Source organism: Gracilinanus agilis, chromosome 3 (assembly GCF_016433145.1).
Source record: "Gracilinanus agilis isolate LMUSP501 chromosome 3, AgileGrace, whole genome shotgun sequence".
NCBI lineage: Eukaryota > Metazoa > Chordata > Mammalia > Didelphimorphia > Didelphidae > Gracilinanus > Gracilinanus agilis.
In genome coordinates, this window is record NC_058132.1 from 92,337,926 (window position 1) to 92,351,682 (window position 13,757).

A 13,757-nucleotide genomic window follows, 5' to 3' on the forward strand; every position below is an offset into this window, starting at 1 on the left:
TGGGGCTAATAATTATCCCTTTAGGAACTAGGGATATTGAACTTGGAGAGCAGATTTAGGGAAGATGTGATGAATGTCTTAAAAAAATCTGAAGAGTAGTAATGAAGAGGGGAAGATTTGGTCCTTGAAAGCAAAACTAAAAAATTAAAATAAATGGCACAGATCAGTTATAGCTTCAAACATGGAGATTTTTCTAAGTAATTGGAGCTGTTGGAAAATGAAACAAGTTTCTTTGGAAGTTTATACTTAAGTTATAGAGAGGATTCATATTTTGGACAAGGTTGGACTGCACAAACCCTGAGGTTCTTTTCACATTGCAAGTATCTGATACCAAGACAAATGAGGAAGAAGTGGGATTCAGTAGTTGAATTATGGAGATAAAAGCATAAGATAGATCTTCCCAGACAGGGTGATTCCTGTTGATCTCTACATCCCAGATTTGGGGAGGCAGAAGGTTCCTTTCTTTAGGTCTGCAATCTAGGTGGTAGGTATGCCTAAGCTCCAGGAAGGTTGAGGAGCCCCCTAGCCTCAGTTTGCTTGGTTCTTGCCTTATTTTCTCCATACTGTAACAGCATACTTGCATCTTCCAGAAGCCTCTCAGCTGGGGATTGCACTGATAAATTCACTGTATTACTTTGCACAAATCAATACCCCAGCACTTATCAGGGGTTGATGTGACCAAAATTGGTTTCAGCCAATTTGTGAGTGTAATAAATGTCTGTTTATCAAATCAATTCATTCAGCAGCGCTTTGCTGGCTGCCCATGTTCATGGCACCCACAGGGTTGCCAGGGTTTAGACCCACCCATGCTTGGTACATTTCTGAGACTTCCACTGAAGTCCCATGAGGGCCATAGTGTAGGAAGTGAGTTATGCCTGAGTCATCCTGTGTTGCCAATGAAGGTCCCAGATGGAATTAATTTCTATGGCTCCTGAAGGCCCTAACCAAGAGTTTCTAAAGGCAGAGCCCTCAGTCGCGAAGTAGAAGGTGGCTGTGATACACAATCAAGGCTGGTTTAAGTCAGGGAAGAAGAAAGGGGTTCCAGTTCAAAGACAGACCTGGGATTCTGACAGTGTTGGGGCTGTAAAAAGCATTAAGAATTATCTAGTCCCAATTTGTACATTTTACAAATAAGAAAGCTGAGGTTCAGAAAGGAGAACTGACTAGCCAGGGATCACACAACTAGTAAGTGTAGCTGAAGTAAGACAAGGACTAGGTCTTTTGACTCCAGGTCCTGTGGTCTTTTCACCAGGCCATGCTGCCTCAGAGCAGCAGATATAAGAAAGAACATTGCCCACTTTGAGTGAGACTTGATACAAAACACACAATAATGAAATCAGGCTGGGAACTCTACTGCCTCCTATCCAAACTTCCCCATCCTTTAGGGTTTCTCTCCTTCAGGAAGCTCCCTGAGCATTGCAACTCCCACTGAGCTCTTGAGCTTCCCCTTCTTTAGGCTCTAATAGCGCTAGAAATCCAAGTCATTCTTACTGACACTTGATGATACGGCAGCTTGTTTGGTTCTCTCACAGTATCCAAAGCGTGAATCCAAGCTCTCCTATGAATGCTCTGAGGGTAGGGCTCAGGTCAGCTCCCTTCTCAGTCACATTCGGATTGTGCTCCCCAAGGCTAGGACCTAGAGCTTCCCTCTCGCCCATCCAGAATCTGACTAGGATTTCTTAATCCGATTTACATTTCCTTGTATTCACCTTATGTAAAAATGGGGAAAAATTATTTTAGAGATCAGAGAACAATCCTAGTGCTCTCAGATTGTGGAAGAAGGAATATTCCATGGCCCACTCAGCCTCCTTTTCTGACCTTCACCTCACATCACTTATGTAATTCTTCATTTCCATTTCTACTCCTAACACCAGGCCTAGATTGTGGCAAAGGCCAACTGGCTATATACAGTATGTTTTCATGGCCCTGGTATTCTTCCTAATCAGTTTTCAAACTTATTTGGCCAATGATCATCAGGAGCTTGAAATAAACTGATGGAAGGTTAGAATGATGGCTGAATATATCTGTCCTGGTTAAATTTCATCTTATTAGAAAACTGGGTTCAGAAAAACCAACATAAATATAGGTCAGAGAGGCATGGCATCAAGTCTGGGGATCTTATGCAAGTCTAATTCACAGTATGACAAAGAAGTCAAAGAATTCACTCGATCCAGGATGCATAGAGGCATGGTATTCTGAGTTGGGATGACAGTCCTATTTTTCTCTGCCCTTGTCAGACCATATCTAGGGCTTTGTGTTCTCTTCTGGGTACTATATTTTAGGCACTAACTTTTTCAACTAGGAGATGTCTAGAGGAAGGCAACTAGTATGATAAGAAAGCTGAAACCATAAATATTTAACAACTGTTGAAGAAACATAAGCGTTTAGTCTGGAGAAGACACTTGGGGACATATGAGAACTATCTTCAAATATATGAAGAACTGTAAAGCTGACACTGGATTATGCTTCATCTGCTTGGTTCCCGAAGGCAGAAGCAGAAGTAATGGGTATGTAAGTTTGTCATAAATAACAACTTGCTCAAATTTTAGAGCTGTCCAGATGTGGAATAGTCTGCCTTTGGATGTCCTGGGCTCTCCACTGACAAGAAGAGACTAGATGACACCTTGTCAAAAATTTGAGAGATGATGTGATTCTGGGTAACTGCTGGGTGTGGGTCAGAGGTGAATTCATTAAATTATGGACAACTTCAGGTATTTGTGAATTTGCTGGCATGAATCTTCCTTTTCCATACTGGTAGATGAACTTCAAAAGCTGCTCTGCCTGAAAAATTAATCATCCTTGGCTAACTGGGTGATCAGACTCTCAAGAACTTAACAGGGCTGGTTTTTGGGTGAAACCTCTTAAACATAAGCCAGAGAATAGTCACAGAATTAAGGAGGATCAGGGAAATTTTGGACATAATAGAGGATTTTAGGCCTATTTTCATAATAGGAGGGGAAATTTTTTCTTTTGGGAAACAATGAATTGTTGCTGTATCTGACACTGAAACTATCTGTTTAGCTCTCTTCTCTTGGTCTCTTTCCCCTACCACCCCACCCACACTGGCAGGAGGCCTCCTCTGGGGGCAGGGATCTAAAATGAAGGGTCCACAGGAGACTCTTTATAATTTCATACCTCTTCCTCTCCTGGATCTGAGAAAAGGAACCCAAGTCAGGCTTGGCAGGCCATGACAAGGCCTAGGCCTAGCAGACTAATGGGGTTATGAGGCAAGGTAAAGGCTGGGATTCCCTGGGCACTGGTCTGGCTGGTCCCCACAAATTAAGGGCTCTAATGTGTACTGTCCCCACTAGTGTCAAAGGCCCCAGGCTTTCCTCATCCATCACAATTTGCAGGCAAGTAGGGAACCACTTCTGTTCACATGGGGAAGAGAGGGAAGGCCAGGCTTCTGTCCTTGAGGACAATTCTCTTTCTCTACAAATTTACTTCATTTTCTGTGTTAGATATTCTCAGCTTTGCCCAATTTGCTGCCTCTCATAACTGTATCATGTGTCTCCCTAGAAGAGATTGGTAGGCCTGGTGTGTAGCCCCAGCTTAGTTCCTGTTTAACTAGGATGCTGAGAAAACTGGGTCTATTCATGAATCTGGGTCTTTGGACTCCAAGTTCAGTGATCTTTCCAAAACACTCATTTGTTTCTCAGTTATGTGTGTATGTGTATGTATGTGTGTGTGTTGGGGTCATGCAATTTTATGGGGTAGGAAGATGAGAATACAGAGGAGTAGCAGAGATAGAAGAACCATGAAAAATAGTGTAATATAACCCTCTCTCAGAGGCCTGCTCTGAAGAAAGTACTGGAAACAATCATGTGCTAAATCCATTTCAGAAATCATTCAACAAATTCATTTGTGGAAGACTGAATTGGGGCCTACTAGACATAACACTAGATTCTGACCCAAGTTTTGCTCTTAAGAAGCCTATACTCTAACAGGAAAAGAATGATTTCACAAGTATCTACTCTAAATACAAAGGAGAGATACAGGAAAAAAATGTTATAAGAAACAGGAGGGAAGTAGGAGTAGGGGTCAGTCACCTCCCCAGGTGGTGGTATTTAAGCTGGGCCTTGAAGGGACATGGGGTTCCATATATAAGTATGGGGGAACTCTCACCAGGCAGAGTTGATATCAGGAGCTAAGATACAAGATGCAAATTAGTCCAGTTAGGATGGAACCTAAGAATTACATGATGGGAAATAGTGTGAGACAAGGTATTGAAGAGCTAGACTGTGCAAGATTCTAAATGACATGTTTGAAGAGTCACACTTTATTTAGCAGGCACTGAGGAGACCCTGAAGGTTTTTGATACTTTGATTAACTCTGTTCAAAATCGTAAGCTTCCTGAGAACAAAGTCTATGTCTGTGTGATGGGAAGATGATTTGGAAAATGTCTGAAGGATGGTCTGGGGTGGGTAGATTATAGATTAGGAGATCACTTGGAGGCTATTACAGTGCTTTAGCCCACAAGTATGAGATCCTGAACTAGGGTGGCTACACTGAGAATTCCATGGAGGGGCAGGATGAAGGAAAGGTTGCCAAAGGAGAAAGATCAAGATAGAATGATGGATCGGAAGTGGGGTGAACAAAACTGATTTCATCATCTTCCCTCCACACTCTAAACCTGCTCTGGGGTTCTCTCTTTGATGCCTCTATTTCCACTGCTGGCATAAGTGTCCTTGAAGTAATCTAGCCTTGGAACCTCATCTTTGACTCTTCTTCCTCCTCACCCTACAATTATGGAGCAAAGAGACTCCAAATTTAGTGAATCACATATGATCACATAATTAGCAAATTTCAGAAGCAGTATTTGAACTCAAGTATTCTTTGATTTCAAGTCCAGTGGTCTTTTTTCTTATGACACTGGGCTGGCCTCCTAAATCCTAGGAGATACATTCAAACAAAAACAAAACAAAACAAAACAAACACCAGGGAAGTGGTAGTCAAAGAGACAGAAGAATCATGAAGGTAAAATGTTATACAAGAGATAGGAGAAGAGACGATTATGAAGGAGGGGTAAGTCCAAAGTTGGGGGAAAGTCAGGGAGGAGGAAGTTAAGTGATCAGGTTTAAATGAAATATATATCAGGGTGCTGAAGGAACAAACAGGCAGATGTATCTGCTGAGGAGCATGTGTGATCCCTAAAAGGTCACAGAGAATGGGAGAAAGGATGGGAGGCAGGCTTCCCCCACCAAAAAAATGGTGGGGGAAGGGTAAAACCATCAAACTGTAGGCCAGCAAGCATGACTGATTCTTGGGAAGATTCAAGAACACAGTTTCAGAGCTTTTACAAAAGGACACAGGAGTTACCTAAAGCTGGAAGAGGTCACACAAGATTAACTGCATATTCCTTTTTGACAAGAGTTTATGAAAAGAATGCAGTAAATGTAGTTTGCCTGGATTTCAGCAAAGCATTTGACAGAGGGGTCTTTGGGAAGATATAGTCTCCTTATTGATAAGACAGGCTACACTGTTGTAGTCCCAGAACTAGTTGAATGACTGGATCCAAAAGGTGGTCAACAGGATGGGTCCCTGTTCTCAGTAGAAAGCATCGGGAATCTTTCCGTCACTGCCTATAGATATTTAATGATATGGGTGAAGATATAGATGATTTACCAAATATGCAAATGATCCAGACTCAGGAGAGTTAGCCAACACTTTATTGCCCTCTATACCTAGAACTCATCTGGAGTACAATATTCAGTTCTAGTTATCCTATTTCAGGAAGGACATTGATAAGTTAGAAAATGTCCAGGAGAAGGCAACTGGGATGGTGGGGAGACCAGTAAAGGGGCCATGGAAGACAAAACAAAAGGCTTGTCTTCAAGTTATCTGAAAGGCTGCCACATAAAAGATAGATGAACTTATTTTTGTTAGACCTAAGAGGGCAGAATGGGGGTACTGGGTGGATAAAGGAAAGCTGCAAGAAAAAGTTTCCCAACAATTACAGCTCTTCCAAAAGAGGATGCATTGCTTTAGGAGGTACTGAGTTCCCATTACTGGAGGTCTGCAAGCAAGGGCTGGATGACCAGTTGTCAGAGATGTTGCAGAGGGATTCCCCACTGCTAGGGGAAAAATAAAAATGACTAATGAGGATTCAGAAGTACCATCATTATGCAAAAAGCAGAGTATATTGACTCAGGGTTTTATCTTTTAGTGAGACACTTTTGAAGAATGCTATTCCTTGCCTATGGAGTAGTACCAGCCATGGTCCTGCTGATGGTGGCAGTGTGTGTAAGTTGTGGGTCAGTCAGGAAAAACCAGAGGGATGCTTGAGGTTACTTACAGGATGAGATTTCCCAAAGTTTGCCTTTGCATCCTTTTAGGCCTTACTCAATCACTACTCTTTAGTTTCATTGTGTCCCTTCAGGTTGGCTTTCTTCTTCATGATTAAATGCTAAGAATCTCTTACATCCAATGGGCACTTTATAAAGGACTTTCTCATCTATTATCTCAATTGATCTTCACAACACCTTTGTAAGATTGATTATTAACTCCTCTTAAAAGATGGGGAAATTGAAGTCTAGAGAAGGGTAAGTGAGTTGGGTTGAGGGCACACTGAGAGCTAGCAGCAGAGCAAGCTGAACTCCTGTTTGTTGGACTTGAATCAAGTGCTTTTTCTTTGAGACTTGGCTGTTTTTGAGCTCAAGGACCCTTAGTGGGTGTGTGGGGGGAGCTGTCGGTTTGGGCTTCTGGATTTTCTGTGCCAAAGAATGAGATGACTAAAGAAAAAGGAGTCAGTGTTGAATGAGAAATGCAGGTCCATTCCCTTGCCACTCCAATGGCTTCCCGACGCCTCACTTATCTTGTTAGCTTGAGACACGGGCAAGGGGAGGAAGGTCAAAGGGGAGTGGGCAGATAGCTGGCTGGAGGACCTCTAGGGAGCCCAAGGGGAAACATTATCATGGCAGGTATGTCCTGATCTGTATGGACATAAAAGCCTGATAGGAGACATTTTATTAAATCTCTGGTAGGATCATTTGTCTCTCCTTTCCAGGGGCCCCTCCCTCTTCCCTTTCTCCAACCAGAGGCAGCCTGGCAGAGGGGGAGCATAAGAGGATGCTGGGCAGACCCATCCTGTTATAGTGATGTGGCAGGGGTGCTGGCGGGCATGGTGACATGTCACTTGCTACTTTGGATCAGTCACCCCCCTCTCCTGGCCTGTTTCTGTAAAAGATGGGGATTGGACTATGGGCTTTTTAAGGTCCCTTCTTCAAGGTCTAAATCTTATGAACTATGTGGTAACTGGCCCTGTTGGATCTCTATCAAGGGGAGAGAACTAGGGTGGTTTCTGCCTGGAAGGAGAGGGGCCCTGCCTGATTTGGGGATAGATTAAAACTCTAGGCTGCCTTCAATGGAAGCAATGGCCAACCTCCTGACCTTGGGCTAACAGCATACTCTGGGTCAGGAAGCTCTAACAACTCCTTTTGTTTCTGGAAACTGGCTGGTCCCCTGGCCCTGGTGATTAGGACCCTTGTTCCCTGATGAACTGGGGATAATAAAGGGTCAGGCTGGGGCAGCCCTCCTTCCTTTTTCAATTAAATCTTTAATTGCTTTCTGGAAAGTGACAAACTTTCCTCTGGAGGCCCCAGAGGGAAGGACACAATTTCGGCCTGATAGCCCCTTTTTATCACCCAGGCTTGGCGGATAGATTGTAAATCTGCAGCTTGATGGCTTGGGGTAGCCCAGAGATCAGGGCTATGCTTAGGGAGCAGGGCTGGCTTTGTGGGCAAGGTGGGAAGATTCAAGAGGCTGCAAAAGCTTCACTCCACTATCCCCTTTTCTGATCTGATTAATGTCCTAATTCTCCTTCTTTCTTGATTCACAGTCCTGGGTTGAAACTTAAAGCCAGGCACATAGTCTTTTGAAGGGCCCTATGAACATGTGTGCCTGTTACACTGAAGTTGAAGGAAAGCAAAGGATATCTTCCATCCACTATGGTATGCTCAATTTGGAGACAGAAAACTTAAATTCTAATCTTATCTCTGACACTTTATAGTGAGACTTCGGGCCAGTAAGTTAATCTCAGTCTCAGTTTTTCCATGTGTAAAATAATACTCAAATTACTTCAGGAGAGGCAATGTGGCATAATGGAAATCACACTGGACTTGGAGTCAGGAGATAAAAAATTATGGAATGTATTTGTACATATAGTTCTGCCCATTTTGGTATGCCTGTGCCATCTCTCCTCAAAAGCCCAGGCTGGGTCTAACCTCTAAAAGGTATCTATGGGGCAGGAGACCTAGTACTATGGGTCAATTATTTGTTCTTTAAATGTTCAGAAAATAATTGTTCCTGTTTGCTGCCAAGCCTGACCCCCAGTCACCTGTCTGCCTTCGAGTGGAAAGTGGGATGGTTCTACTCCTACCTAATACCAGGGGCATGGCATGATGCTTACCTGCTCCCACTGTAGCAATGGCACTCTCTTGGCCAATGATATGTTCTTTTAGCCGCTGCTCTAGAGGGAAGCGGCGACGTTCCTCGGCCTCACGCTTTCGTTGCTTCTCCTGGTACTGGCAGAGAAAAGAACAGACAACCTGGAATATGGTAGTGTCTTCCACATCCTAGGTCATCCCACCCCAGTCCACAGGCCTCCCAAGGACAGAGATGCTGCATTTTCCTTCTTTGGCCAAAATGAATGTCTAGATCTGTGCTGGGTCCATGCTTCATGATTTCCCTGGAAACAGAGGGAACTGGACTAGGGAGGTCAATAGTCTGGGACAGGGAACTCAGGGCTAGGAAAGGCCTGGAACCCAAACTTCACTTCTGGGGAAACCACAAGGCAGTCATTGGCAGGAATACTTGAGAGTGAGAATGGCCCTCTCCAACTGCAGACTCAGCCCAGAGATGGACTCTATTGACACAATTCAATTCACTTCATTCCATTCTGACCAGCAGTCCAGCTTTGGGCTCAGCTATGCTACTGGGAAAGCAGAAGCAAAAGGAGGCATGGCCATGTTCCTGGGGTGCTGGCAGTCTAGCTATAGAATGGAGAGGTAAGAATTACACAGAGGAAACCATCAGAAAACAATGCATTTATCTCAGTGCTGGGCATAGATCCTAAGCAAGTCAAAGACAGAAAGGTCCCACATTACCAAAACAACTGTCACAGCAGTGCCTTTGTGAGGGGCAACAATTTGGGGAAAAAGCTAGTATCTGCTAACTGGAGAAGAGTTAAACATGTTTTGGTATATGAATGTAGTAAAGAAACTATGAAAAAGAGGATTTCACAGAAACATAAGGAAACTCATATGAACTAATACTGAACAAGGGAGAAGAATCAAAATGATATATGCAGAATTACATGGTGTCAAAATTAGGCAGTACAGCTCAGGGGAAATGTATCCCTTCTCTGGAATGAGATGGGGGCTTTTGGTGCAGAATGCTAGATATGCTATCAGGTTTTTTTGGTTCAGGATTAGAGGATCCAGGGATAACATCCTTATTGTACAACTAGCAGCACCAAAAATGAGTGGCAGAGCTGGGCTCCCAAAACCAGTATTCACTACAGCACTTGTTGACAGGGTGCATGCCAGTCAGTTTGCCTTAACTGTTTTTTGTTTATGAAAGATGGTTCCCGGTGGGTTTGAGGGGTGGTGTGCATGGGAAATTACCATGGTGTCAAAAAGGTTCAATAGAACTTAAAAACAATACGACCATGTGCTAAAATGCCATTGTCTAGGCTTAGAGGAGACCTTGAGTGGTGGAAGGTAGTGACCTCAGAGAAAAAGTGGAGAAGGTGGGCAGACAAGGAGAGAGGAACCTTTCCTCAGTATCTTCATTTTACTCTTGTGTCCATTAGCACTGCAATGTGAACTCACAGAACTACATTCTTAGAGCAGAGGGAAACCTCAGAGTAGCTAGTGCTACTCTGGCTGGAACCCTTTCTAAGCTTCCCTGGCAGATCATTCAGCCTCTGCTTGGCCAACAACTCCAGTAACTGATGTTGAGCCTGTTGGATTCTTCTAAGATTGAGTTCAAAGATGCTTTTCCAGAAAACACCTCTACTACTTTCTAAAGCATGCCCTATCCCAGTCCCCCAGACGCTCCTCTTTTGTTAGATATTGTGCTGCTCAGGCTCCCTCCTAGGCATGGAGATCCTCTGGTCACCAAACCTAGATACTGTCAAAAAAACTGTGACTGTAGACTGCTCTTGCGGGAAGAGTGGATAAAAAATATCAGCCACTCTGGCAGTGTTTTCCTGAAATGGTAGTGACCCTGACAGAAGTTAAAAACAATAAATAGCAAACAATCCAATTTTGGCTGTTGCTATCAGTCTGTAACTGAAAGCTCCCATCAGTCCCCATGTTTCATACAGAGCAATAACTTGGCTGCTGATCCCAGTGGAACGATGCTTGCGGGATGGAATCCAGCGTGTCACTGTATGGTTCCCTCAGGCTTGGCATACATCATTGAGCTCTGGCTCCGCCATCTATATATCTCCGGCTTCCTCTAGTCACCCCGGCATATATGAGGCCCCAGCTTTGGTGCCATGTGAGGTGTTTTCTTCTGGGAAGAACACAGACTGTGCAGGCAAAACTTAAGCCACTTCCCTAGGACATCATGCAAAAAGCAAGAGGTCCCTTAGAGGATTGGGAAAAGCAAGAATCCTTTAGGTCACATAAAATTAGAGCTAGAAATGTCCTTAAATTTCATCTAGTCCAACCTCCTCCTATAGATGGGAAAACTGAGACCCATGGAAGGGAAATTATTTCTTGAGGTCAAGTAGCAAAGCTAAGATTTGAATGCAGACCTTCTGACTGTCAGTCTAGGGCTCTCTGTACTACACTCCTCCCTTTTAGGTTTTCAATCATAGGTTCAACTTAAATAAAGACATAGCTTGTATGTCATTAGACTTTAAACTCTGAAGGAATGAGCTTGTCTTGTTTCTACTTTTGGCCACTACCCATGCCTGAAACATCCTCCTTCCTCACACAGCTCTAGTGTCACCCTCTGTATGATACCTTTCTTGATTCCTCTGATGGTCATAGGCTCTCTCCTCCCACCCAATTACTTCATAATTATTTGCTATTACTCTTTTAGGCTTACATATATGTCTTCCTTGTTAGAATGTAAGCTCTTTTCTAGGAGGGATTGTTTCCTTCCTTGTCTTTATATACCCAGTGCCCAGCACTGTGCTGGTGATTGTATTCTGAGTACTGAACAGAAGGCCTTGTGTTCAGTAGGCACTTAAGAAGGAAACTTTTCAGGTCAATTCAAACCAGTATATTTTGTTAAGCACTTTCTATATACAAAGGACCTATTACATTTCCAATATGTAGAGGGATAGAGTGGATAAGGAACTGTCCTTAGTTTTGGAGTCAGGTGGCCATAGGTTCAAGTCTTGCCTCTGATGTAGGCAAGTCATGTATCTCTGGGCTAGTCCCTTTACCTCCCAGTGCCCCAGGTAACTCTCTATGATTATGTTTCAAAACGGGTATAGCTAGATCTGCACTAGGAGAGGAAGTTTCATCATGAGAGTTCCTTTCACTGAAGAAATTAAGAGGTCTGGTATTGGACAGGCTGAGTTTAAAGCCATCCAGAAGGCAGTGGGCAGTAGTGGGAGAGATAAGGAGGGGAAGAGGGAGAGAGACAGAGACAGAGATAGAGAGATATTCTTGTGTCAAATACAGAATTGAAGAAGGATGAAGACCACTGGATGTGACATGATACTTATCTATCCTAACTGTTACAATGGCACTCTCTAAAGCAGATAAGATATTGTTGGTAACCTGGAAGCTATATCCCAGAACTTCTCCAATGAGTAGAAGTTAAGAGGGAGCAAGATTTGGACCCACTAAAAGGAAAAACTTTCTATGAGAAGTCTCCCAACAGCTGAATGGCTTGCTTCTTAGGTAGTGAACTTCCCGAAGTTGCAAGTTCTCAAACATGTTGCATACCCTGTTGAACATGTAGAAGAGGGAATTGCTGAGGTTCCTTCTACTGAGTTCCTCTATTTTAAAGACAGCTGGGAAAGAGGATGAATATTGTTCAGTTGGACAAAGAGGACAACCTTAGAGCAAATAGGTAGAGATCATGGGGAGGCATATTTCACTTTATTATAAAGAAGCCATTTCTAAATAATTAGAGGTAACCCACAGTGGATCAGGCTACATTAGTGAGTTTTGTGTCCCTGAAGTATTAAAGTAGAGACTGGAAAACCTCTGTTGAAGATGTGGTAGAAGGGTCTTTTACACTGAGAGAGTCTAGACTGGTTGAACTTCTGAAAGTATAGGAAACTTTAAAGAATTTTCCTGAGTGTGTTGAAGGGAAGGACAGAGCACCATGGTCTTTGTGTGCCTGCTGTTTGTCTCCTTCCCAGCAGCTTCATTCTTGGGAAGAATATCAAGCAGGCAGACTATTCTGGCTGGCTCCTCATTATGGCTCCTGAAATGGGCTTTGTCTTGGACCCCATTGCCCTTCCTGCAGGAAATGCTATCTTCCTGGGATGTGGGCATCAGCAGAGGAGTACAGCTCTGGGCAGGGTCATCTTAGGCTGAGGAGGAATGTGGCTGAGGAGTGGGGTGTTAGAGGTCTTACTCATACAGGCAGTTGGCTGGGGTTAGAGGATATAGACAGGGCAGGTGGTATGAGGAAGAAAAGAAGAGGAATACAGCAAGTTACTTAAGACAGATCTCTTAAGGGTCTTAGTCTAGAACAGTGATGGTGAACCTTTTAGAAACATGCTGCCCCAATTCTCCCAGACAGGGGAGAAAGCACTATCATTGAACTGTTGGGCAGAGGGGCATGTGGAGTGGCCTGAGTACTCTGCTACCCTCCATCTATGTGCCACGCTGTGAGCTATGCTCCCCTCAAATCTAGTTCCTCTCCAACTTCCACCACAGACTCAACAGGCTGCTGTCTGCGCCACACCCTCAACATGTGCAGAGGGGAAGGAGTAAGAGCTCCCATTGGGTTGCTGGGCAGAGGGGTCGGGGAAGTGAGGAATGTTCTCAGGTGCTGGGAGAGGGGAAGGGGAACAGTTCTGCTCCGAATCCCTCTGGGTTTCTAGTAACAAACTCTGGTAGACAATTACAGGTGGGCTCATGGAGAGGGTTCTGAGTTACCTTTTTGGTATGCATGCCATAGACTCACCATCACTAGACTAGAAGATACAAGTGAGCATGAGACCCTGACATGGGCCCTGACCTTAGGGAGATCCTATTTGCTCTCTGCTTTCTTTGATGTCTCTGATAGGTGTAGGTAAACCATGCTTCCTATCTGTGTGAGGGATAGAGAATCTCGAAGGAACAATTGGCTCCTGATTAGACCTAGGGAAGAGGCATCCATCCAGAGGCTGGATTAACTCCCAATGGACCTCTACTCTTCTGGTGTGCATGGTCTTTGTTCAACTATACTCATTTGGAAATATCTCAGTTACTAGTCACTGATGCTGGACTCCCTCAAGTTCTAAAGAGATCTGAGAGGACTGATTTTATTTCATAATCTGTAAACAGCAAAATTATTTTACTCAAGTATAAACTGAGTATGTGTTAGTCTTGGGGGAGAAAAATGAGGATGGAGAAGGGGAGACGAGTCAGTGTGATGTCCAGGAAAGAAACTGGTGTGGCACCTGGTGATCTAAGTTTGAGGCTTGGCATTGCTTTGTACTACCTTAACCTCTCTCAACCTCAGTTTCTTCTTCTGTCTTTGCCAATAAGAATACTGGCACCAATTGTCCATCCATAGAATGAAGGGGTTGGACCATGAGGTCTCTCCCAGGTTAAAATCTTTTGATTCTATGAGTA

The 13,757-nt window shown here is 43.8% G+C and overlaps 1 protein-coding gene across 3 annotated transcripts in view; it reads right to left on the minus strand.

The window, feature by feature from the left end:
• The window catches only part of CLPB (caseinolytic mitochondrial matrix peptidase chaperone subunit B), a 201,286-nt gene that overhangs the window by 32,252 nt on the left and 155,277 nt on the right, over window positions 1–13,757 (minus strand). For all 3 annotated transcript variants that reach the window (XM_044668108.1, XM_044668109.1, XM_044668110.1), the window contains one exon: window positions 8,408–8,522. In XM_044668108.1, coding sequence (XP_044524043.1) covers window positions 8,408–8,522 — 115 coding nt within the window. The remainder of the gene's footprint in view (window positions 1–8,407; window positions 8,523–13,757) is intronic.